This window comes from Octodon degus, unplaced genomic scaffold (assembly GCF_000260255.1).
Source record: "Octodon degus isolate 3935 unplaced genomic scaffold, OctDeg1.0 scaffold00184, whole genome shotgun sequence".
Taxonomy (NCBI): domain Eukaryota; kingdom Metazoa; phylum Chordata; class Mammalia; order Rodentia; family Octodontidae; genus Octodon; species Octodon degus.
Genome location: NW_004524760.1, coordinates 2,249,461 through 2,276,287, shown reverse-complemented (window position 1 = coordinate 2,276,287; position 26,827 = coordinate 2,249,461). Strand labels below are relative to the sequence as shown.

General features: G+C 43.3%; 1 protein-coding gene across 1 annotated transcript in view; it reads left to right on the top strand.

The window, feature by feature from the left end:
- The window catches only part of Fancc (Fanconi anemia complementation group C), a 292,800-nt gene that overhangs the window by 253,108 nt on the left and 12,865 nt on the right, over positions 1 to 26,827 (top strand). Inside the window, exons 8-13 of the mRNA XM_004643797.2 lie at positions 1,116 to 1,272; positions 11,293 to 11,345; positions 12,658 to 12,757; positions 20,031 to 20,106; positions 22,776 to 22,857; positions 25,227 to 25,404. Of these exons, the coding sequence (XP_004643854.1) occupies positions 1,116 to 1,272; positions 11,293 to 11,345; positions 12,658 to 12,757; positions 20,031 to 20,106; positions 22,776 to 22,857; positions 25,227 to 25,404 (646 nt within the window). The remainder of the gene's footprint in view (positions 1 to 1,115; positions 1,273 to 11,292; positions 11,346 to 12,657; positions 12,758 to 20,030; positions 20,107 to 22,775; positions 22,858 to 25,226; positions 25,405 to 26,827) is intronic.

The window sequence follows — 26,827 nt, the reverse complement described above, 5'->3', positions numbered from 1 at the left end:
GTCAGGGAAGGGGCCCCGTCCTTCCCTCCTTCCCTCTGCATTCTACAGTTCCTCCACCCGTCCCCCAACACATACACCTTTCATTTCTTCTGTGACTCCAGTAAATCCAGAACAAGGCCTGTGGGAGGAAAAGGGAAAAGCCCTTGGGTATCACCCCTGCTCCTACCCCAACCCCATTTTTTGGCTTCATGCCAGTGCTGCAGAGAAGCAGCCCAGGATTCATGGTGAGCAACAGGCTTTGAAGGGTCTCTAGGTGGTGGGGAGACTTCTTGCCTCAAGCTTCCTTAGTAACAGCAGTAAGCATCTGGTGGGGGCTGTTCAAAGCACCTGCTGTGAGAGATAAGGCAGAAAGGGCAGGAGTCTCTGGAGGCCAGCTCTGTGATCATGGAATGCAAAACCCCTTCATGTCCCTTCCCAGGAGGGGAGGTAGAGCCCCACATCTTGACACAGGAGTCCCCTCAAACAAAGCTGCACAGAATGGTTGTGTCTATTGAGTATTGTACTTAAGGTCCACTGTACATTAACTAGACCATAACCACCACGTGTGAAATTGTTAAGAAAAGTATTTGTTACCTTTCAAGCAATAGATTTATTAACAGAGGTTTGAATATTCATGATGTTGAGCTCTATATTAATGACTGCATGTGTAACTGTATTATATCCTTCCAACACTAAGGAGTCAGGCCTATTATACAGATGAGTAAACTGAGGTTTAAAGGTTAACTTTCCCAAGGTCACACAGATAGTCATGGTCCTGAGATTCCACACTTTAAACTATCAACAGCAATCCTTTCTTAATTGGGGATTACATATACTTGGACATCCCAAGGCCCTTTTTAAACTTACTTTTTATCATTCTTTAACATATATTTGCTTAACCTTTCCAAAAGCACATTTTTCCTGAGCATTCTTCAGTGACCTGAAATGAAAGCATAGTTACATTTCTTTGCAAGTAATTTGTGATAAATAATCACAGATATAATAAATATTAACAGCTGTTAGGACTATGGGGAATACTCTCACAAGTTGGGTTACTAATTGTATTTTGAATGTTGTTCATCATCTTCTTTCCCAGTCCATTTCTACCTAATATTTTGCTTGTTTCTGGCCAAAAGGAAGAAGATTTCTCTCCCCACACCAACTGTAGTCAGCCTCTGGCTCCGACATCTTCCCAGCCTTGAAAAAGCAATGCTGCATCTTTTTGCAAAGCTTATCTCCAGTGAGAGAAACTGTCTGAGAAGGACCGAATGCTTTATAAAAGACTCATTGCTGGTACGTGCTGGGCTTTGGTGGAGAGAAAAGGCCTGAAAAGACATACTGGGAATCATTTCTTTCAGTTAAGGAAAAAATAAGGGGTGTGCAGGGACAGACACAGGAGCATTTGGGACCTTAAAAATAATCATGTTTGCATTTTATTTTGAAAATATCTAACCTAGTGGTTTTCTACATATTTGGCACATGTGGGGCGAGGATTGAGATTTGACTGCTTTTTGCGCCTTGTGTCATACATCTGGACAGCAGCCTTTGAGGGGGTCAGCTCCCCAGAGTGATGCTTTCTGGTGGGTTATCCACGACCACTTTAAGGTGGCGCATCAGTTACTTGGAACAAGCTTCTCACCACTGACAGCTTCAGTGTGGAAGAGGGGACTGAGTGCTGCTCTCTCCTGGCCCTGTGTCTTTGTCAAGCCTGGAGTGTAGCCCCTAACATTGAGAGAAGCCAGGGGCCAAAGTTTTAAAAAATAAGGAATGTTTTTAAGACTGAAGATTTTACAGATGAGAGAGAGCACCAATTAGGTAACAGAAAACATGCATAAAATAAACCCAGCTTTCTTTTTTTCTTTTCTTTTTTCTTTTTTTTTTTTTTTTGTGATACCGGGAATTGAACTCATTTTCTTGAGCTTGCCAGGCAGGGACTTGTACCGCTGAGCTGTATTCCTGGCTCTAAACTCAGCTTTTAATTAGAGAAAAAACCAAAATATTCAAGAGAAACAAAACCCCAGAAAAATGTTTCAAGCAACAAAAGCATCTAAGATTTCTATTTTGAGTAAGGCTGTCAGCCTTGCAACTTCCCCTCATAGTGACTCCCCTTGACCCCCTCCATCTCCCCTTGGGCTCTCCAGTAGTATCAGGGCATGGCTGATTGTGTCACCTTACTATGGAAGGCAGCTATGTGGAGTTAGCACTCATTTTTTTTTTTTTTGTAGAAAAGGGCAAAATACCAATGCACCCAGGGAAAAATATTTTTAAATTACATGTCACACTGGGTGATCAAAGTGGATCTGTTCCCCCAAAGACCTAGTGAGATTTCATCTCAGAACCAGAATAAATAAAATAAGCCTGAAAATAGGTTTTACAAAAAGCCAAGTGTAGTGGTGACCATGCCTGTAATCCCAACTACCACTTGTCCACCTGCCACTGGCCAAAGCTGAAGCAGGAGGATCACCAGAGCCCAGGAATTCAAGGTGCACAACATAGCAAGGCCTTGTCTCTCTATTTCCCCCTAAAAAGTGAAACAAAATTAATCTTAGAGTGCCAGTAATGAACCAAACGCTGTATGCATGAAGACATGTCCAAGTGGCCTGGGAAACCCCTGACTTCAAGGCCACACTGGGACTGGCCCACATTGCCCTGCATTGCCTTAGCAGTGAAGTAGCTGTACTTGGTAACTCAGGCAGGGGCTCCAGCTGCCCCTGCCTTACAGAGTGGAAACTTATAGGGAATGTGTCCCCAATGGTAGCCCATAGGCATAAGGATTTATGTGCCTGCCGATGTTTAGCGCAGCTTCTCGGTGGAGGTATGGAGAAAAGGGTCCTGGACAGCAGCCATCTTGCTCAGGTATCTGTGCACAGCTGCCAGCGTAGCTCTCAGCCAGCCTGTGGGCTCTAGCGTAACCTGTGTTACAGGAGAAAGCCCAAAGTGAACCTGGTGCAGGCAACGTGTGGTCGCATTATTCACCATTAAAATACTAGTTTAGTTAGAGTCAGAAGAAACAGCATAGCTAGACACACCATGGTGCAGGTGCTGCAGTGGTTTGGCACCCGGCATTTTTCTTCCGGGTTCCTCAGTGGATTCCACCATGTCTTCCTGTTTGCTTTAGTCACCCTTGGGCACCTGGCACAGAAAAGTCTTCCCATGACAGAGATGGAAGAAGTGAGGTCAGGAGCAATGCTGCCCAGCCTGATCTCAGGGACAAGGACCCTAGAAAGGGGTGTCCACCTGCCACTGGTCAAGGCTGGGGAAAGCACTGGCTGGCTGGGCCACCCCACCCCAGGCTCACACAGCCATCTCCACCTGTTTGCTGATTCTGCTAGAGCCTCCTGTTTCTTTTAAGTGAAAGGTGCACATGGAACCATAGGGGAGCCATGCGCCACTCCACTGGTTTCTTGCCATGTGGGCCTGCTGACTTTGCACATCATAGCCCCTCTGTCTTTGTCCGGGCCTCCCTGGCAGGGGTGGAGAGCCACTGTCAGGAGCAGCAGGTGCTGGGTACCTGCTGGTGGCCCCAACTGGACCCAGGTGACCCTGGACCCTGTTTTATAGGAAAAGTGAAATCAAGATAGGTATATGTTAGGACTGAGAGAGCCTAAAGGGGATATTATTTTATAGATATTTACTGATTGACATCACCATTGTTGAGTTGCATATTGAGGCAAGAAGTAAGAATGTACCTTATTTAAAAATTATTACAACATAATTCAAAATAAAAGCTTTGTAAGCTTTCAGCCCTTTCTAAGATTATTTAGGGCAATAAATTTCCTCTGGTAAATTTCTTTATTTAAAAACTTAAATGTTCATGGTATGATTTACTTTTTTTCTATCATTCAGTGGTAAAATACAGTAACTAGGTGATTTTCTTCCAGGGTATACTTAGTAGATTTTCTTTAAATCTTTTCTCAATGGGAAACTTCAGTCCAGTTGACTTTTCTGCTACCTTTCCTTAACCCTTGTGGTTTTTCTCTGGACTTCTCCACCTCCTCTTTACCTGAGGATCTTGGACCTGAGCAGCGCTTCAAACCGAGCACAGCTTATGAAAAAGAGAAAGCAGGGCTAGAGAGAGAGCTCAGCAGCATCAGCACCTGCCTGGCATGCACAAGGTCCCAAGTTCAATGCCTGTTACAAAAAAAAAAAAAAAAAAAAAAAAAAAAAAAGGAGAGAGAGAAAACACGCTCTCTCTTTGGACATCATGTCGAAACTAAAAATGCCAGTCTTCAGCTTCCATAACCTCTCATCCATCAAGCAGTTTTGAAGTCAGTTCATTTTTCCAAAGCATTTATCAGGAGCATGTGTGTTGAGATTTGGAGCATTTATTATGGTTAAGGGGGATTCTAGAGAGTGTTATTTAATTTAATTTATTGTGGCATTGACAGGATGTGACCTCTTTGTGCCTCTTGTTTCAAGGAGGTAATTACAGTGCAGAGAATGACTGGAAGCCCCAGTTGGTGTGGGCTCTACACCTCCAGCACCCAGGGCCTGCAGTGCGGAGAGCCAGGCAGGCTGAGTGATTGCAGGGTAACCTGAAAAATCTGCTTCCTAATTGCATCATCTGATTCATTTATCACAGTGCAGCATCTTGGTGCAGTGACAGCACTATACAGAAGTATCAGAGAGATCTGTAAGGCCTAACACAAGACCGCTGTGCTTTGCTGCAGAGGGAATCTGATGCCTATTATGTTAGAGTCGGGTTCTGAGAGCAATTAAAGTGTGATGGTCTACATAACTTGTGTTTTATGTGGAACCCTTTTAATTATATTTTCATCTCTTGGGACTATCCAGAATGAGTCCTGGAAACTCTATAGTTATCAAAATGTAGAAAAAACAAAAGATAAAAGTATTATACAAAGGGAAATGACCTCTCCAAATGTTCCTTGGCCTTTCAGGGACTTCAGGGGCCTGGTATTTTCCATTAAGACTATGGCTAATAAGAGACCAGTCTACAATATATTAATTATTGTAACTGTCCTACTAACCTGGTTTGAAACTGTCTCATTGCTATTTCTTTCCAGTAAAATTAATTTTTTTTAAAAAGGAAGAAGACCAGTCTAGTGACACCTGAATTCAAAATGCATATATGTTTATTCTAAGATTCGAAAACCTCAAATATGTTTTCAAAACCTGTCACTTTTAAGTTGAAATTCAACCTTTGGCTTCCATGAGCTGGACTGCCCTCAAGTACATGGCTGCCTGCCACAGTTGGTGTCCCCCAATTAAACTGAGGTATTAACCCCAGCTTGTCATTTGCTGTACAGATGGAAATGTCTCAAAAACAGATGGTTCTGTGTTTCCCCTGACAGCGCAGGCACTGGAGGACCATAATCCGCAGCCTCAGGCCTGACCTTACAGACTGATGTCACTGAAAGCAGGGAAAGCCATTTGCTAATTATGCAACTTTCTTGGCACCAGTTGATTTCCCAAGGGAGGCCCCGCATCAGAAGGATGCTATGTTTTCCTGCTACAATTCTGCTTGCAGAACCCAGAAAGCTATTGTTTGGACTCCACATTTGAATGAGAAGGGCTGGCTGGGTGGCAGGATGGCCCTGGACTTGGCTGCGGTGCTGTGCTGTGTGCCAGGCTGAGGCTCCCTGGTTCCCACGCCCTCCCTCACGCCTTGGTGGGCTGACCCCACCCGCCTGCTGCACCACCACAGCTGATGGACAGCTCCCCAAGGCCATCTGCCCTGAGAAGGGAGGGGAGCAAAGGGAAGAGGGCCAGCGTTTGTTTTTGCTTTATCCATATTTTACTTTTTTTGCTTCAGGGCTGGGGATTGAACTCAGACCCTTGCGCTTGCCAGGGAAGCCCTTATTCAACTGAGCCATCTCCCCAGCCCCTTCATCCATATTTTAAATCAGAGGATATTTGTGGATTTTCCTACATAAAAATCTTAATACTTTTTTTCCCTCTTATTAGAGGGAAAGAAAACAGTATTTTTTTTCCCCTCCAATAAGAGCTTAAAAGCCTCCAGATACCTCCACATACTCCTCAGCACCAGCTAGAAAGTGTTCTTTTCCCTGTCCTCCAGATAACAAACATAGTTACTTCAAAGGGGGGGGGGGACCTCTGCACAAAATTCATGTGCATAGTGCCCATTCTGTAAAGAGCTAACTCCACATCCTGGATGATGTGAGCAGTTTCTGTATATGAATAGCTTTTCACTCATGTTCTAGGATTTTCTTTTCCCATTTTTCATTAACAGTATTCTTAACATTTCCTTTTTCTGCTTTTTAATGTGATGCATTGTAATTTAACATGAGTCTAACTGGATGATATAGCAGTGGTTAAGCAGGAAAGTGTGACTGAAAGCTGCTAGGATCTGCAGCTCCAACAGCAACTTCACTTTCCAGTGTCCACCTCGGGAGGGCACCAGATGCCCTAGTGTTGCCTCTGTAGGAAGGATTGCAAGACAGTTTTTTTTTTTTGTTTGTTTGTTTGTTTGTTTGTATTTTTTAACTGTTGAGGATGTAGGACTTTGCAGCCAATCAGAGATTGGGTGGGGATGAGGGTGAAGGAGAGTAGCAAAGAGACAAGCAACACCCCAGTGATAGTGGATGTGGAGAGTCATTGCCACCCAGAGGCTACTTGGAGCAGCAGTGGGGGCTAAGAAACTTTCTTTTGCTCTCACTCCACAAGCTAAGAGGTTAGAGGCCTTGGGTCAGGACAGGGAACAGATTGGGGGCAGGTGGGTGTGGCTTGTCCAGCATCAGAGTTGGGCACCAACCTTGTGAACCCTCCACTTCTGTGTCCTAACATCCAGAGTATGTGTAAATTTAAAACACAAAAGTACATTTGGTACTTGTTAAGATTTTAAACCCAAGAATGACAGATTTATCACTAATTAAACAATAATTGCATTACAGAGCGCTGAAAAAAATTGCTTGTAATATAAACAACATCTGGTAAAGATTAAAAGAAACAATAATTCTTCTAAGTTCAAATTCATTGCAAGAAACTTGAATGTTTTAAAACAAAATGGATCCTAAAATGTAAAAGGGATATTTATAGTTTTGCATTTAGCATTTTGAAAATAGAAAATAACAAAATGGCACAATTAAAAATACACACTTATAAAAGTGCCTTATTTTACATGTTACATTTACAGGATTTCTAACAAGTAGGTTTTAAAAAACAAATCATTTAACTCAATAGGGAGTTTACCATTGATAGGCATCTGTCTGTCTGTCAGTCAGTCTGTCAGCAGGGTCTTGCTATGCAATCCAGGCTGGCCTTGTACTCACAGCAATCCTCTTATCTCAGTTGCCCAAGTACTATGATTATAGGTGTGCACCACCATGCCTAGATTGTTGAGGTGGGTCTTACAGGGACTCTTTTTTTTTTTTTTTTTTTTCTTGGTACGGGGAATTGAACTCAGGACCTTACACTTGGCCAGGCAGGTGCTTGTACCATTGAGCTATCTTCCTGACCCAGGAGACTTCTTTAAACAGAATTTTTCTGGTAAATAGAGTCATCTTTTAATTTATTTTTGTCCACTAAGAAGGAAAACTTCCCTTTGGCAGAGCATTGAGGTGGAAGACTTAGTTGAACATGAACAGGGTAGCCTTGTTAGTGGGTAAATTGGAGGGAAAGCCTCAATTGATTTTTTTCCAATGGACCATTTCCTACATAGAATATTAAAATCGGTCATAAAAAGAGAATTGACTCCACGCTTATTGAACTTCATTATTTTCTTACTCATCTGCATCTTTTCCCTTAATTGTAAAGGGAAATAAACCTATGAAGTTTCAGGTGAAGAAGTCTTTAGGAATTCCGCCCTTTTCTCTCTTTGCCTTTTCCTAACTTCTCAATAGTCTCTTCCCTACACGTACACACAATCAGAAGACTATAGAAAATAAGAACTATTTGTTTCTGAATTTTTTTTCTATATTCTCAGACTTCCCCATGGGTATAGATATTGAACCCAGGCTCTTGCACATGTAAAACAAGTACTCTACTCCTGAGCTATATTCCCAAGCCTCCTTTATTTTTTAAAAAATCTTTTATTTATTTATGTATTTGGTATAGGGTCTCATTAAGCAGCTCAGACTCCTAATGATCCTCCTGTCTCAGCCTCCCCAGCGCTGTGATTATAGGTATGCATCACCACACACGGTTTTGGTGGCTGGCACTGTGCAGGCATCAAAATTTTTATGGCATGTGTTACTGGCAATCAAACCTGGGTCCTCATGCTTGCCAGGCAGGCACCTGGAATGCCAAGCTATCTCCTCAGCCCCTCTTTTTTATTTTTAAAATATTTCAAGTAGGGTGTAACTTAGTTGCCCAAACTAGCCTTGAATTTTCAATCCTGCTTCAGGATCCTGAGTAGCTGGGATTACAACCGCACGGCTCTAAGGCCTCTTGCAGATGACAAGTGGCTTGTAATAATCACTGATGAGTTGGGATGAAAATGGCAAATTGAACAAATATCAGGGCCCAAGCTGAAGAGTCAGTACTATTTTACAGTTCATGCTACAGAATGGCAAGCTGGCCTCGCCCTCAGCTCTTGGCCCTCACACAGGAAGAGCTAACACTTTACATTTCCTGTGTTGATTTTGTCTTCCCTGGTTTCGTCGAGGGATGGGATGAGCTGTCCTTCTAGGTAGAGAGGGTAAACACACAGCTGCTACCTGTGGTAGCTAATTGGCAGCTGGTAGGTAGATGGGAGAGGAAGTGTCTTATCAGCCACACAATATGCACTCTCCAGCACGGCCTGGTATCAAGGAAAAAAGGCTAAGAGCAACTCTCCACGATAGTCATCTGTTTGCCTTTCCATGTTTAGTGAAGGGAGTGGGGGTGGGAAGGACTCCTGGTGACATGGTCTCCCTATACTTGAAATGATCTACATGAGAATCATTAGGACAAATGGAGAAGGGAGAGCTTGAGAAAGAAGCTATTTAATAGGATGGAGAAAAATACAAGCAGATGAAATTCACAAAAGTTTTTCTTTTCATTTTTTATGTTCATAGGAAAGATAATCATGCAGACTGTGGGCTTCAGAACTAGGGTCCAGCCTTGGGTTGCTGAGTGACTGTGGTGTGTTAGAGTGTCCCACTAGACAAAACAGGATACAGAGAGGTTAAATGTTTATCTTAATCACTCAGAGAGATGCTACAGAGACTTAGGGGGAGCTATGGCTTCCAGAAAAGCACATATGGAAGCTGTAATTTTGTTTGGAAGATTCTCTTGATAAGAAAAACAGCTTAGGTGGGCTTTGTGATTTGATGTTACAGGAACACGTGCCTCACCTGGGAGCACTCTGAGCCTTGTGAGGGGCTCAGTGACTCTGAAATTACATGCTCAAGAAGTAAAGTCTCATTTTTAAAAACTGCCACTAAAGGGGCCAGGGAGATGGCTCAGTAGAATAGGTGCTTCCCTGGCAAGAGCAAGGGTCTGAGTTCAATCTCCGGTTCGGCAAATAAAACAAACAAACAAACAAAAACCTGCCACCAAAGCATGCAGATGGCAGAGAACAGCCTGGATATCCCGGCCTCTTTCCTGATATAAAAGCAAAGACATGTTGTGGAACCAGGCTGAGAGTAACCAGTGGTCTGAAATATTTGGAAAGAACAAAACCTAATTGGAGAGTCCATCTGTATGAGGAGAACAGGCAGATTCTGCACAGCCTGGAGACATCTGAAACATTTGATTGAGCTGTTTTGCTGGAAAACAGTGTGTAAGAGAAGAGTGTTCCAAGCTCTCATTCTATCTTGAAAATGTAAGAACTTCTGTACTTCTTCCCTGCACCCCCCCCCCCGTGGTTCTTAAGGCAGCCTCAGTCTGCCTCTTCGATCATCCTCATCTTTACCGTTTAGAATGATTCTCAGTAGCACCAAACCTGCAAAGGGGCTCTAGACACTTAGGCCATTTAGAATTGTTTTATTATACCATTTCCAATTCTGATCTTATTTCCTATCCATGTGCTTTCAGGCTCTGAGTGTCCGTATGCCTGTGGGCATGTAGCACTGCTGTTGGACATTAAACCCTCTTCTAGAGAAATCTGTAAAATTGACTTCTGGAAAACTTAGCTGAATCATATTTCTTTAAGATTTGTAGTATTCTTTTTCCTTGTTTAATTTTTTTCCCATTATGAAAACATTGAAACTTTTATGATATTTTCTGGGCATATATCCAGTAACCTCTTAATAACTGTTATTATTTACAGTGAGCATTAGAAGCAAAAAGATTAACTGACTGGCTGAGATCAAAGCCAAGAAATGACCTGCCTTTGCTCTGCTGAGTTACTTTTTAAGTAGGTAATACGTTTATCTATGAGAATTTCTAGTTGGTTTCTTTTAGATAAAAAATGCACATCAGGGGAGGATTAGAGATCATGGATCACTGTATTAGAGAGTCAAATATTTAAACTTGCAAATTACAGATCTCTCTCCTTCAAATAAAAAAGCCATCATCCCATTATTTGAATAGTGATGCTCTTGCCTGGAGCCTTCTAGGGCCTGTAGTGGCGGCCTGTAGACGCAAGATGGCGCACACTCAATGTCCCAAGTTGTGATGCCAGGTGGAAGAGCAAAGAAGCAGGAAGCTCCAAGGGTGGCACTGTGAGGAGGACATGTCCTGTCTCTTTTTTTCTTGTGGATGGAGACTATAAAATATGTTCCACAAAGCTGTATCAAATGCAATATAATTGAAGAAATTCTCTTTAGAGACTAACCCATTAACATTTGGATGATACTGTAAAATATTTGTTTTATGACACATGCGCATCTGCATCAGCTCTTGCTTTGAGCTCTGGCCAAAAAAATGAAACTTATTGAGACCCCTGCCAGAGTCACAGAAGGTAACATTCAAGATAATGTTACCTTTTTTTTTTCTTTCATACTCAATAGTTGAAACTGCTAAATTAACAGGGTAATAAGTATTGTGTTATTTAGTCCAGCATGGGAGGGGTTACTGGTTTCTTCAGCAGTAGTTCTAAATGATTATGGATTCAGTCACAGGAAAACCGGGAACAAAAAATTGGCATGACTTTGAGACACTTCCAGGCCCCTTGAGGATTTATTATGAAAAATGTACCATCCAAGAGTACAAAGAAAACCACTGTTTGCATGTTTACCTGCACACCTTTATACTAGTTGTTCTTTTTCTTGCCCAGAGATATGCCCATTCTCTCTGTGGCCCTATGAATTTATCTGCCTGATAATTCCAAATTCTTGGATTACAGGCGTGTGCCACCACCCCCGGACTCCATCACCAGCTCAGCACATCCAAGGGCAGAGCTGGCACACCATAAGGTGCCAGACATCGAACCCTTTGTCTTACTTTCTTATGGGTCTTTTTGTTTTACAGCCTCAAGCAGCCTGCCACCCTGCCATATTCAGAGTTGTTGATGAAATGTTCAGGTAAATATTACGCAGATTTTGCTAGTAGTTCATATAAAAACACTCAACTTCCAAACATGAATTTAAAAACCTGGAGAAGCCTCTGACTGCACTATGGAGAAGTTAAATTTTTTTATTCCTTTTTATTTCATTGAACTTTTTGTTAATTCGCAGTAGACACTCAAATCAGTATATATTTAAAAACATGTCTAAGGGTTAAAATGACTTTTTAATTTAACCTTTAAAAATTCTAATAATGCATAAAAGCAGAGTTGAATTACATTTTTATCATGAAATAGGCAGGATTTTTCTCAGTTTAAAATAAAGTGTAGCAATATACTCCCTTCACCACATGAGGGCTGACCAATCTTTGTAAAACAATCTCAAGCTACAGAAGCTAAGAAACAGAAACAGAAAGCCATTCTTAATAGAGTTTTTCTGAAAAGGAGAGTGAGCCATGCATGTTGTCTTACAATGTGTTAATTTTTACTTTGACAATGTGCATTTTTCCTAGGCAGTGTGTTGGATTCACAGTAGGAAAGAGGCAAAGTGGTCCCTGTATACTAGTTTAGGATGTGGTCAGCAGTGCCTGGAGGTGTCAGCCATGGAGTCCTAACAGAGATCCTTCAGGGGAGCTTGTCACGTAGGAGTGTTTGAAGCCTCTCAGGAACACAAGACATCTGGGTGGGAACCTGCCTCCACCCTGGCCTACCTATCCACAGCAGGTCTGGGTAAAGAAATTTGTATTGCAAGGAATGACTCACCACTTGGGACTTCCTTGAAACCAACCCTGAGCCACTGGTAAATGACCATAGGAATAAGAAGGCAGGAATGGTTCTAAGTTAAAGCTAGCCAAGTTTGAGTTAGATTTTTCTGCTTAAACAAACATAAAGAAAAGTTAATTATATGAAAATACATGGAAACCAAGCCAGGTACACCTGTATTTCTAGCTCTTTGGTAGCAGCTTTGACTGAGCCATTTTATTCTTTCGGGCAGCTCTGTCACTGCTTACAAAAGCAACATGTATGCCAATGTCACGTGTCCTGGCCTCTAGCACACAGAAGCTGTGAAAAGTGTTCAGGCCAGTGTCAAGGGCTCTGCAGTGCTTAATGATTCAAGAACAGAGAGACAGAGAGCTCTGAGCTCTGTACCTTGCAATTTAAAGAGAATACTTAGAAAAGGGAGGAACAGATTCATTCTTTCTGCCTTAACCTTCTTTGGTGAAGGTTAAGGCACAAAAAGCAGTTCTGTTCTACCTTTTATTCCAGTTCAAGTTGGTGGGTTTACTGTCTTAGTCATTCACTGTGTTGTGCTCTGGCTTGGTGTTGTTCAGGTATGCACTCCTGGAAACTGATGGAGCCCCAGAAATACTAGCCGCTACTCAGATGTTTACACGCTGCTTTGTAGAAGCTCTCAAAAAAGAAAACAAACAGGTTTGTTATATCGCATGTATTACTCATTAACCAAAGAAAAAGAGGCTGGTAAGAGTATTTGGCTAATCACCTGAAAGTAACACTTTATTTTCAGAAATCTTGTTTAGTTGGTTGGTTGGTTTTTATGGTCCTGGGGGCTGCACCCAGGGCATTATGCATGCTAGGTACATACTCTGTCACTGAACTATTGCCCTAGTCCTGTATTTAGAAATTTTGACTGCTTTACCCAGAAAGCGTCCAAATGAATGTCCTAGCAAAAGTAAAACCATTTTAATTGAAAATGAGTGAGGGTCTTTCCTATCTGCCATGGACCCAGTGCTTAGAAGCTTCTGTCTACTTCTGTGTCTGAGTTCTTTTGTACCACTACCTGGAGCTGTTTCCCCTGCCGTATGTTATACACTTGGCCCTTCTGGCCAGCAAGAGGTATCCTGGGATGTGCTAAGTGAGATGCTACTGCACATAGCAGTCCTGACCCTTCTTGGTGGTTAGCATCTTCATTCCCATCAGAGGCCCAATATGAATGGATTGAAGGAAGAGAAGGAAGATAGGTAAACAAGGTCAGCGAAATATCTGAGTAACTGTAGATGAGGAGCAAAGAACAGAAGGACCAGACAGTGTGACACATGCCACCAGTGAAGCAGATATCTTAGTCACATTCTTATTGCTGGGACAAACTATGCAACACCCACAACTTAAGAGATGAGTTTTATTTTGGTTCATGGGTTCAGTCCAGAGCATGCTGACTTCAAGGAAGGACCAAAGTGGCAGTGGGGCATGGCAGAAGACAAGGTGCTTCATCCTGTGAGGGCCAGGATGCAAATCGAAACAGGAGAAGCCAGGGACAGAGTATTTTTCTAGGCCCCACTCCCAGCAGCCCACCTCCAACCAGGGCCTCCCTCTTAACAGCTCCTTCAATTAAGAACTCATCCATGGATGAGCCCAATGAGCAAAGGACCCCTGTGATCCAGTCGTCTTCCACACAGATTGAAAGACATTTTAGATCTAAAGCACAACAGCAGAGGACACTGGGGCCCTCTCAGTAGATACTGGGCAACAGATGCCAAAAGCCATTCACTGAGTGACTGTGTGGAATAGGAACTTCTCTACCAGAGAGCTTTCACCTTTGGGCATTGTACTTGGCCTTTGTGTCTCAGGGTCACAGGCAGTGCTTGGGTAGCATTTTGTCTGCTCAGTAGCCCTGGACCCATGTCTTCCCATTCTTTCCTGGGCAGAATGGCATGCTTGCTTACTATGCCCTCTGCAACTTGATATATGAGGGCAGAGCTAGGGTTTGTGGCCCTATTGAAAGCCCACACACACACTAAGCTGAAGAAACTGCTCAGGTTTTAGCAGATGTTTCTGCTTTCTAAGGCAATGATAAATATTTATGATTTATATTCCCATCCCCCGTTTCCCTAGGGAACTCAGGTAAGCGGTGTTATCAGTGGTACTGAGCCTGGAATTTGGGAGGAGAGTTTGGCTGAAAGGTACTGGCTGGCCCTCACTGTTCTTGGAGGCATAACTACACATATTTTTTGTCCTCCCTCATACATTCTTTATATTCCCAATTAGGCACTGTGCTCCAGCAAGCTTGAGACTCCTGGGATGCACACATGTTGGGGCAGAGGCTGTGAGGAAAACAGCTGTGCTCTTCAACTTTCTTTTGAGTCTCTCAGTCTCCTCATCTTTGCTGAGTCCTGTGTTGACCTTTGGTGCAGTGGACTTGGATGGATTTGCCCTTGTGTTTTCTGTAGAACAGGATCCTGACCAGGCCTTGTGAGGGCCATGGGGACCACACACTGGACCCCAGGGTGAGCCACGGCAGGTAATAAGAGAGTGTTATGGGGTATCTAGATGTCCCCCAATGCCTCATGTGGTCATAGGTGGAACTTTTCAGATGTGGCTGAATCTAGAATGTTTGATGCTGGGATTATGGGTATGATACCGGCACTGACTTAGCGTGATGTTAGGGTGAAGGGTGCTTCCTGCCCTAAGGGAAGAAGATAGGAGTCAGGAAGAGGATTGCTGCTGTCACTGTTGGTCCCTTGTTGCTTGCTGTTTTTGTTGCCTCTTGCCTTCGCCATAAATTGTTCTTTCTCCTCTGTGATGCCCCTCTGCCATGCCACCCTGCCAGCTAATTATGGCTTGAGACCTCTACAAATTAGAAGCCAAATAAAGCTTTCCTTCCTTAGATACTGGGTATTTTTGTCTCAACAACATGAAAAGTAACTAAGACTGAGAGCAATGACATCTTCCCTTTGCAGAGGCTTTCATATATAACTTCATTCCCTTCTTCCTGGGCCCACTACTGCCTGCCTGTGTTTCCCATTGATGATTGGGTTCCTTCACAAGCCCTGCCTCCCCGGAGCCCACCTGTAGACCGCTCATAGCCCTGAAACCCGAGGTCTTGTCACACTTGGTCCAGGCATGACTCTTCTTTTCTTTCTGAGCTTCAGTCATTAAAACCATGTTTTGGTTGTTTCTGTGCTTTTTAAAACAGGGTAGCACACAATGCATACTCTTTTTCTTTCTTTCTTTCTTTTTCTTTTTTTTTTTTTTTTCAAAACTGGGAATTGAACTCAGGCCCTTGTGCTTGCCAGGGAAGCACTTATTCCACTGAGCCATCTCCCCGGCCCCCACAGTGCATACTCTTTAGAGACTTGCTCTTTCCACTGGGTGTGTTATGAAGATTGCTGGGCTGTGTCTGGTCTAGTGGTCCATCATGCAGATGCTCCACCGCTGATCTAGGTGGAGGCCTTTGGGCTGTCCCAGGATTTTGTTTACTATTACCAACATTATCACTCTGGACAGTCTGAGAAATCCTAGAGCAGGAGGGCCTGTCAGGTGGGTCCTGAAAGAGGGGGTGCCTATTTATAATCCCAGCAGCAGTTCAGGAGAGGCAATATTAATCCACAATCTTTCCTGTGGTCAGAAATGCTGCCTCACTGCTTCTCGGTCTCCTTTTGCCCTTTCCTCTCACCCATGCATCACTGTGCTCTTAGGACAGTGGGCAAGAGGTGCGGGTGGCAGAAAAGCCATTTCCTGTGGGCTTGGAAAAGCCCTTGGGACAAGTAGCCCATTAGGTCAGGTTCAAGTCCCAGTAGTGGTAGAGTCAAACCATGGACTAGACTTGATCTCCCACAGATAAAAATTATAAACTCAGGGCAGAATATTTTCTGAAATCTACTGGAATGCACTAGAAGGGCCCTGACAATGCATGCAGACACAGGAGAGGCTTCATCCCTTGAAAGGGACAGCGCTGCAGCAAGCTCCTGCTTCTTCCTGCTCCATGTGTGTGGTGGGGGTGGTGGCTCGATCCCATTGACCTAAGGGGAGAGACAGCTGCGGACTGCCAGAGAGAGAAGAAACAAATGGGACAAAGAAAGCCACATAAAAAGATAAACTGAAATTCAGACATAGCAAAAAATATATTAATTACAAAAAGTAAATGGAAATTAATCAGATATTCTAGTAAAAAAGGCAGAGATACCAGATGGAAATTAAAAAAAAAAAAAAAACTATATATTTTCCAAAGGCCTGTTCTAATGATAACAGTACAGATAAATAGAAGGAAGGAAAGAGATATAAATAGTAAATCATAAAGTAATCATAGAAATAGTAATGATAGGAAAACTGAACAATGTTCCCATCTATGAACAGCAGAGGAATCCAACTTCTAGGCGGAGTTTACCAGAGAGAAAGAGGGACATCTCCTAATAACAGAACGGTCCATTCATCAAGAGCAGTTATAAATGGATATATGCCTACTAAGAGTTTCAAAGTACATGAAACAAAAGCTAACTAGAGTAAACAAAGAAACAGATCCATAGTCACACATGAAATAGGAATATCACAAAAGATACATGTATATGTTTTCTCATTAAAATTTGCAAAGCATTGCTGAGTGCGTCTAAAGCCAAGTTTCAGGAAAGCAAAACTGGCTTATGAACTGTTAAGATGCCTGTTCTCCTCCAGATGGACCAGTTGCTTCAGTGCAATTCCACTTAGTCCCAGCAGGCATTCAGAAGTAGAAATTGAAAGCTGGTTGTGGTGGTACATACCTGTAATGCCACACTCTGAAAGGCTGGGACAAGAAGTTCACAAGTCCAAGCCCAGCCTGTGCAACTTAGCAAGACACTGTCTTAGAATAAAAAAGGACTAGAGATGTAGCTCAGCTCAAAGGTCTTGGGTTCAACCCCCAGTACCCCACCTCCCTGAAAGAGGGCCAGGGAGATACTCAGTGGCATAAGCCCCTGCCTACCTCCCAGAGAAGAAGAAATTGACAAGCAGGTTCTAAAACATACATGGAATCACTGTTGGTGGGAGTGCAGACTAGTATAGCCACTGTAGAAATAAGTACAGAGAGTCCTCAGAAAACAAGGATTAGAGGTCCCATTCAGCCCAGCTATTCCCCTTCTGGGTATCTTCCCAGAAGAATTAAAAATATCATAACACAGCAATGTGCGTGCACCCATATTTATAACAGCACAGTTTGCAATAGCTAAATCTTGGAAACAATCCAGATGCCCATCAACCAAGGAATAGATTTTAAGAAAAAGATGTGTTTTTATACAATGGAGTATTACTCAGCCATAAAATGATTTGAGACATTTATAGGTAAATGGATGCACCTAGAGACCATACTCATAAATGAAAGAAATCAGACTCACATGTATAAACATCATATTGTCTCCCCAGTATGAGAAACTAAAAGCGTAAATAAGGACAAAAACGTATAACAGATATTGTAAAATGGGAAGACAGGATTCAAAACGAAAGGGGAACTAGGGTGGGGGAAGGGAAAAGGAAAAAATACAAGATAGTTATACTACTAATTTCTCTTAGTTCATTGAAAAGAAAGATTTGGAGAATTTTTTATGCCCCTATTTTGTACTCTGAATAACTATCTTGAAGATAATGATATCCAGTGTATTAACTATTATTATTCTATTATTTTGGGCATTTTTGTTTGTTTTTGTATTTTAGGGAAAGGCCTGTAGGGTTTTCAGTGTCTGACTACTAGATCAGAGTTGTAGTGATCCGCCTGTTTACAACTACTCAAGAGCTGGGATTACAGGTGCACACCACCAAGCCCACTCTCAATTGCCATCTCACTGCACCCCGGGGGTGGGGCCAGGACAGTAGGCCCAGAGATTGAACCCCTGACCCCTGTGCCTGCTTGCAGGCTCTTTAACCTGCTGAGCTATTTGGCCAGCTGTATTATTTTGTTATGAATTTTTTTCCCATAAAATAAAACTTACTTGGAAAGGCAAAGGATCTACCATAGCCTAAACAATTTTGAAAAACAAAAGTAAAACAAAATCAGAGTACCTTATTATAAGACTTACAGCTACAATAATAAAGATAGTGACAAATTGGCAAAACAGTGGACACAGGTCAAAAGAGCCCAGATACAGACTCGTGTAGGCGTTAGCTGATTTTTGACAGAGGCATGAGGGCAATTCAAAGGGGGGAAGGGAGGTTCTCCTCCCGCTCAGTGCAGGAGTAACTGGATATCCATATGAGAAAAAATGAGCCTCCGCCTCTGCCTCAGAAATCACACAGAAACTCATCTGAGAGTTTCCACCTAAATGTTAAACCTACAGTGACTCTAGGAGACTGCATAGTAAAACATCTTTTACTGATGTTGGAATAATCAAACATTCTTTTTTTTAGAAGGGATACAGAAAAAGAAGCATTAACCATTCAAGAAAAATGAGTAAGTTTAGATTTCAGTAGAATTTAAAACATCTATTCTTTGATAGATATCACTTAAGAAAATGAGCGAGCAAGCCACACATGGAAATATACACAGCGTGTGTATCCGGTAGAGGACTGCATCTAGAACATATGATGAATTGTCATTATGGTTTCCTGGCAGCCTAGCTTTTAAAAATGGACAAAAGACATGAATTAGCAGTAAGCACATGGGAATTATTCAGCATCATTTGCTACCAGGAAAATGCATAGTAAGGCAGCTATGAGGCAGGCATAATGAAGTGATGTTTCACAATCTCAGGAATGGCTGACATGTGAATGGTTTCACATTCTCTAGTTGCTCCACGTACTCGCCCAAGGCTGGCGAGTATGTGGAGCAACTAGAAGCTCACACACTGTTGCTGGGCATCTGCATTGGTGCAACCATGGGAAGACTTCATAGCTATGGAAGCGCGCTGACTCAGTCGTGCCTCTTAGAGCGCTCAGTTAGAAGTGAAAACACCACAAAGACACAGACCCAAATGTGAACTGCACGTTTATCCATAATGGTCCCAAAGTGGAAACAATGGAAATGCTCATCAGTAGGACAATGGACATGCAGATTATGGCTTATGGTCTGTTCATTCGGTGACTATTTCAAAGAGAAAAAAAAAAAAAAAAAGAATGAACATGGAATTCTTGTTTTCTGCATTGGGATCAAATCCAACCCAGCACCTGTACATTAAGCAACATCTCCAGCCATTATTTTTAATTTTTACTTTGACTAGGTTCTTATTAAGTTGCCCAGCCTCACCTCAAACTTGTGATATTCCTGCTTCAGCTTCCCAGAGTGCTGGGATTATAGGTGCCACCAATCGTAGCTGCATGGATGAATTGTTTTTTTTTAAAGTTGAGCCAAATATCTAAGAAAAATAGAAAAGGAATTCACTAGGATTCTGTATACATTAAACTAAAAATATGGAAAACTAATCTTTCATATTGAAATCATAACACTGGTTACAGGGGTGGGGTAGGACCACTGTAGGAGTTATGGGCCCTTTGCAGGAGGTGGAAGAGTTGTATGTATTATTGTGGGTACTGGTCCAGTGGGCCATACATTCACCTCGCCTGTATACTTAAAGCATGTGTACTTCACACTTCTGGAGGTTACCTGTTTTGTTTTGTTTTTTTAAACATACTTTAAGGCCTCCATGTCTCTGGGGGCTCAGGCTGCTGTGGCTGTTGGGCCCTCTGAGTGAGCGAGCACCACTGTTCTATGTTTTATGCTCACAACTGCTTTGGCAGCTCTGACTGAAAGGTAGCTTATATGTATATATTTGAATTTATGTGAGGTATAGAATTCATAAAGATATCAACAGCGTAACTTTGTTTTAAGTTGACTTTAAAAAGGTTTATCTTTCTGGATAAAATTTATAGGGCTATTGACATTTTTTAATACTTAAGAAAATATCCTGAGTACAGTAGATCTTTTTGGGTAAAGGAGACAGGATTTTGCATTTTATAAAACCCCTTCTGCTGACACTCCTATCATTTTGAATTTTTGATTCTGTTGTAGCTGAAGTTTGCGCTCAAGACCTACTTTCCTCTCCTCTCCCCGGCCCTTGTCACTGCGCTGCTGCAGCACCCACAAGGTGAGTTTAGTGGCTCTGCTGGTCTGAAGGGCTTGGGGGAGAAGAGTGCTGACCAGCCCTCCTCAGAACTGGGACCTGGCCCCTGGGGGAGCTGGCCTTGCTATATCCCAGACCTGCCTTTCTCTTGGACTCTTACCTTCTGTCAGGTTTTTTTGTTTTTCTTTTTTCTTTTTTTAAATTTTTTTTGTATTTTAGGGAAGGGTCTACAGGGTGTTCAGGGTCTCACTACTAGATAAGACTCATAGTGATCTGCCTGTTTACAGCCTCCCAAGAGCTGGGATTATAGGCATGCACCACCATGCTCAGTCTCATTTGCCATCTCAGCTCGCCCCGGAGCAGGGCCAGCAAGGCAGGCCTGGGGATCTCCTGTAGGTTTTGATGGGATCTGCGCCACTTCCCAGGTATGGTCACTTAGCAGGGAAAGGGAGAAAGGCCTCCGGCTTGCTCAGAAAGCCTGTCTCAGATGGCAGGCTCTGCACGGCTAGCCAGGCCCACAGCAGGCTGGACCCTTCAGAAACCTAGCTGAGTCGGGGTGAAATAGGCCCTCACTTTGCTTTTCTGCCCTTAAGCTCCATGCAGCATTGTTACAGAAGAAAAAATGAAATGAAAGGTGATGCCAAGAACATTTAGGAGAAATGTCACATAATCAAGCCAAGAGAAGGACTTTGAAATAATTTACTAAGATACTAGACAACAGCCTGTTCTGGTCTCATCCACCAGCTCTCTTCTGTCAGCTACTGCCTTCATGCATGAGCATGTCTGAGCCCGTGCCTAAGAAGCATTTCAGATGTGGAGAGTGAAGCCATCTCCCTCTACAGCCTGCAAGCAATAGGAAAGGCCACACTAACATAGCAAAAAAGCTCTGATCCTGACTGTGAAAGGGGAGAGGACTGGGAAGGTAAAGGGCCATTACATATCCCTTGTTGCCAATTTTGGCCTGCCTTCTCTACTTCAGGGGCTCTGGGGATCAGCTCAGTGGTAGAGCACTTGCCCAGCATGTGCAGAGCCCTGGGTTCTATCTCCAGCACCACTGGGCCATGGGTGCAGGGAAGGGGTCCAGTTCCAGAAAGATTCAAAGTCTTAGTACATTTCACAAGTTGATTTCTTCTCTTTCTTTTTAAGAATATTTCAGAGCCAGGCATGGTGGGTGGCACAGGCCTGTTATCCCAGCTCTAGGAGGCTGAGTCAGGAGGACCACCATGACTTTGAGGCCAGCCTGGGCTACACAGTGGGTCCAGGTTAGCCTGAACTACATAGCAAAACCCTGTCTAAAGAAAAAAAGTGGGTGTGGTGGCACTCCTTATAATCCCAGTGCTTGGGAGGCTGAAAAGAGGAGGATAACTAGAATCTGATCTGTATAGTGAGGCCCTGTAGACCCTGTACCAAATACATTTTAAAGAAACTCAGTTCTTACTTAAAATGACTCATCTGATTCTGTCTTCTTAGATGCCAGAGATGGGATGATGGTAGCCTCAGTAGTGATGATTAATGTAGGAAAACTTTACTGTATAAACAGGCAGACCTGGCTCCACAAATGAGGGAGGAGTCCAGATTCCTTAAGTTTAGAAACCTACAAACAAAAGACTGAGTGGTATGTGGCACACACTTAGCCTATCTCCCTTTCTCTATGTGTGACTGTTGTGGATATCAGCAGAATTGGCACTCAGTAGAAGCGCAGAGTTTCCTGTACTGTTCCTAGAACCCACATTTGCTTATATTGCTTTTGGACAAAACAAATATAATGTTCAAAAATGAAAGTGAGTTTTCATAGTAAAATCTAGTCACCAGAACTTTGTTTTGTGCCCATAGTGAAGCCTTACGGGCATAAAACATGACCACTCTTGAGTCCTTACTCCACAGGATCCATAAGAAAGGAGGAAATAAAAGAAGTATCTCAGTAACTAATAAAAAGAAGAAAGTGAAAAATGCCTTCCAAAGTCTATAAGTTAAGGGTCATGGGAGTTCAGAAGAGATCTATGGGGCGCCCTGGGGTCTGCGACACTGGACAAGTGGGTCCCTGTCCCTACCATATCTTTCCTGAGCATCTAATTATGTGATTACATGAAAACCTTTTTCATTTGTTGATTAGAACTACCGATACATACACGCTCAGATGTGCTTAAAAACATAGGATAATTGTCAGGCCAGAAAACCTTACTCAGGAAAAGACATTTGCATAATGCCCCTATGTATTTTTTTTTCTCCTGTGTCCTTAACTGTAAACCTGAAATCATATTCTGAATTCATCACAACGACAGACACTGTGAACAGTTGGCCAGTCCATTCCTAATTGTTTTTTGGTGGTTTTGATACTTGTCCATGTATTTTGAACTCACATATTATTATGATGATGTAAGGGCTGGGTAGATAGAATAGACAAGGCCATGTGCACCACCAACATGGCATTTTGAAGTCTTGGGAAGCAGCTTATGTAGTGGTATCTACTGCCATGAACCCAAGTTAAAGATGCTTTGATGCTGCCTCTGGTTAACACTGATGGATTTTCTTCCCCAGGGTAAGAGAGCGAACCCAGGTGGCAGGCATGGTTTGGGTTCTACAAACCAGGAGAAAGGGCCATTTCCCCCAAATGCTTCCCAGCATAGCAGCAGGTAGTTCTGGGTGGGGTTGGCTTTTGCTCAGTCCGACTAACTCCCTCCCTGCCCCCACAGAAAGCCCACAGGGATGCTGCCTCCAGCTTCTGCAGCACATTTCCCAGCTACTCCAAGAAGCAGTGGAAGACCAGGCTTGTAGGTGAGCAAACACTTACCACCTAAGTTAAGTTAGCTTCCAGGTGGCTTCCTGCCACCCTGCTCTTCCTTGACCCTCCCAGACCAGAAAGCATTGTCACTGCCTAGAGAAGGCAGAGGAAGCAGATGACATCACATGCTATGCACATGCCTGCATGAAGCCAGCGCTCAGTGAGGTCTTGCTTTAGACCATAACGATGAAAAGGGCAGACCCTAGAAAAAGCAGTGCCAGGGCCAGGGAGAGAGTTCAGTGACATAAGCCCATGCCTGGCAAGCACAAAGTCCTGAGTTCCATCCCCAGTACCAAAACAAAACAACAACAACAAAAAACAACAAAAAAAAATCAGTGTCCACATATAGGGGGCTCTGGCCATGCAGGTGGAAAGGCATCCCTGGCCCATAGGTCTCTATGTCTCAACAGAAGGAAACACTGACCTCCTGCCCACTAGGAGGGAGTATCTAGTGTGTTAGTTTCCCCACACACACTTTTTTTTGACATAAAATTATGCATTGTTTTCCTCCTAAGTAAATATTTCATCAATATTAGAATCTCAATTCTAGTATAATAAGTAATACCATGGTATTCTTTATACATGATGAGGGTCTCCTTGTATGTGCTGTCTTCCCTGAAGAATTCACATGTAGGTTTGCTGTGTTCTCCCTTTGATGTCCTCTGACTCACCCACATTAAGAGTGTAGATGACATGTATTCATCATCTGTGCTAGCCTAGTGGGGCTTTCATACTTGTCCCTCTTCTGACCCTTCTCTCTCAACTCTGCTCTCATTTCTGAGCCAGCACAGAGCATTGTGGGTACTTTGTGTTGGTATGCACTGAGCGAAGGTCTTGGTGCCATCCTGTCCTCCCCACTGGGGTTTTGGCCAACAGGGAACACATGGAATGAACTGGCAGCCAGATGAGATGAGTGTGCTGGTCACATTTACTGCCTGCCATTGGCCCTTCTTGGTGTCCATATGGGAGAGCAGGGCTAGAACCCTGACCTCATGGGCACCTACCCTCACCTCAACCCTGGAGGCCCCTGAAGGAGGGTCTGAGGGGGAACATAGTCACTTTTCTTGGTTGGTCACAAAGATGGGCTGGCACAGGCAGGGCTCGGCAGAAAGAGTGGGATGGAACGAGCCTGTGTTCAGTGTTCTTACTGTGAGGTCACCTCCAGGAAGAGAATGGAAAGCCCCTTCACTCCAAGACATCTGAGCCACATTTTGTCAGCACGGCCCTTGAGTTTCAGCTTGACCTGTGGATGAACCGCTTCTCTTTTGGGGACCAGAAAACAAGGCTGAGGCACCCACCCTTCCTTTTCCTCCGTTGTTCTGCAGACTCGATTTCAGAGCATTTAATCACATGTTCTCAGGAAGGACCCAGACAGCTGGGCCAGAGAGATGCACAGAAATGGTGCTTGGAGTGGGGAGGGACATGCAGAGGGACAGGCTGAGTCCTGTGTGGATGCCACAGGGCAGCCAACATACTCCTACTCCCTCCACTCCCCCAGGCCAGCAGAGTGAGCCTCCTGCCTGTCCTTGGACCATCCCCATTTTTAGCCTAGAGAGACTGTCCTTACCTCACATACTCTTTACACAGAATCACAGCTCCCAGACCCAGTGAGACAGTGGCCTGGCTTGGAAAGATCTTTACCCCTTCAGCACTGAGTATATGTGAGGATGGGAGAATGCCATATGAGCTCATTAAAAATTCATCACTACTGAAACACTGACCAGAACCTGGCATCTTGTTGGAAAGGGAGCAGTATATTTTTGCAGGTGCCCATTTACCACCTCTCTGTCCCAAGGGGTAGAGCCAGCAGCTTTCTCTGTTCTGCAGTAGAATTCCCAGAGCCTCCCTTCACTGTGGCACTGCCTGGGTGTTCCCCCTGTGGCTGAAGGCTGCAATCTCCACCTCAGCTCAGTGGACATGTGATGTGGAAGGCAGGGGCACCATCTGCAGTGCTCCTGCTGGTCACCACTGCTGATCTCCTTTTCTGGAAGCCTGTACTCACTGAAGGTACCCAGATATAAAGATTTAACTGTCCCCAAGTCCTCACACATAAGCAAACAGTGATTGATTCCCAGTGACACTCAGATAAGTTTTCTAACTTGTGCTCCTTGTAGACCTTACTGCATTGTCAGTACAGTTTAAGCTAGCCATTTGCAAACATGTCAGTTGCTTTATGAACCAAAAGGAAAGCTAGACACACATGCTTGTCATGGCAAATGCCTGTGACCCCATTTAGTTGGGAGGCTGAAGCAGGAAGATTGTAAGCTTGCAACTTAGCAAGATCCTATCTCAAAAAAACTAAAGAACCAAAAGGAAAAAGCAGTGAGGTTGCCAGCTGACATGTGTCTTGGCTCTGTTCCAGGTCCCGTGAAGACCCCTTTGAGAACTGGTTTTTGTTCATTCACTTTGGAGACTGGGCTGATATGGCAGCTGAGCAGTTACTGAGGTCAGAAGCAGAAACCCCTGCAACAGCGCTGCTGTGGCTCCTGGCATTCTACTACAGGCCCCTGGACTCCTGTCAGCAGAGAGCACAGACCATGGTAGGTGACAGGGCTCAGGAGCAGGGCAGTGCCTGGAGTGGTCACCTTCTACTGACACCAGCCTCTGAGCACAGGGTGGTCTCAGCATATGTCTAAGAACTGACGCTAGCCTGTGCTGTCAGCCCGCCTCCCACTCCTGGGACCTTCTCTCTCCTTGCTCAATAGCCATCTGCCCTCATTTACCCAGTGCACTGCCCCAGGCCTTAGTCCCCATGCGGTCCCATGCAGGGCTGAAGCTCCTCCGGCCAGAGCCCTCCCCCTGCTGTCTCTCATTCCCACCTTGGCCTGCCTGCCCTTCTTCCCTCTGATCAGGCAGCAGGGTTTCCCCTCAGAAGCTCTGTTCAGACTTCTTCCTAGCATGACCACTGATGTTAGCCACTCCTTCTGAGAAAGGACTCGGTCATTTTTCTAAATAACAGAGCAGCTAAGTACAGGATAGGGTAGCTATGGTGAAGGCAGCTGTTATTTTATGTGGGATACAATAATTACAGGAAGCTGTGCTTTGATTAAAGGCACTGGCACCTCCCTTGCAAACATTTCTTTGCTGGTTTTTAAAATTTCAACTGCCAGTGTTTGGGACTGGTTTTAATAATTAAAGGGAACAGGTTTCATTATGTATAGAACAATGTTCCTATTTGCTTTGTATTTTCTGTTGTCTGGAAAAAAACAGACCAGTACAAATGTATGTGTATTTCATTTGTTTAAAAGCGTGATGGCAGGGGAAAACAAGAGTTTCGACTCTTAAAGGTAAAATTGAAGGATAATTTTTAGGATCAAAATAACATTTTTTAGAAAAAAATTTCATAATCCACATATGTATTGGAGGATTGCTATCTGATTAAAAACAAAGCCTGCTCTCCCCTTCAAAATATCACATTAAACTAATTAAGGAAAACCCTAGTTTGTTTTTCATCATCTTATTTTTAAGAGTAATAATTGAGATGTATGAACCACTCATGACTTCTAAAGCCCTTTTATATGCATTTCATATTTGATTCTATATAAACTTAAGTTGGTAAATATGTGTTAAATTCCACATGGATCAGAGACACTGAAAAATAGAGACTCATTTTTGAAGTACAAAGAAATTGTCCAATAAGATTAAATTTCTAGAAAGTTTTGCATTGGCATAACTTACTAGTTGACCTGTTCTTTTGATTTTTGCTTCGTATTTCTTTTTTTTTCATAGTTTTATTCATAAATAGCAATGAGACAGTTTCAAATCAAATCGCTAGGACAGTTTCAATAATTAACACACTGCATACATTCTTCTTAGTGGTTAATTGCTATACAAGATGCGGACTTGAGATCCTATTTACAAACATCATTAGAACAAATCATTCTATTCATTAAGAGAATGTAACTATATGTCTATCCTAACCACTTTGAATACACAGATACAAAATGGACATTCATCTGTATA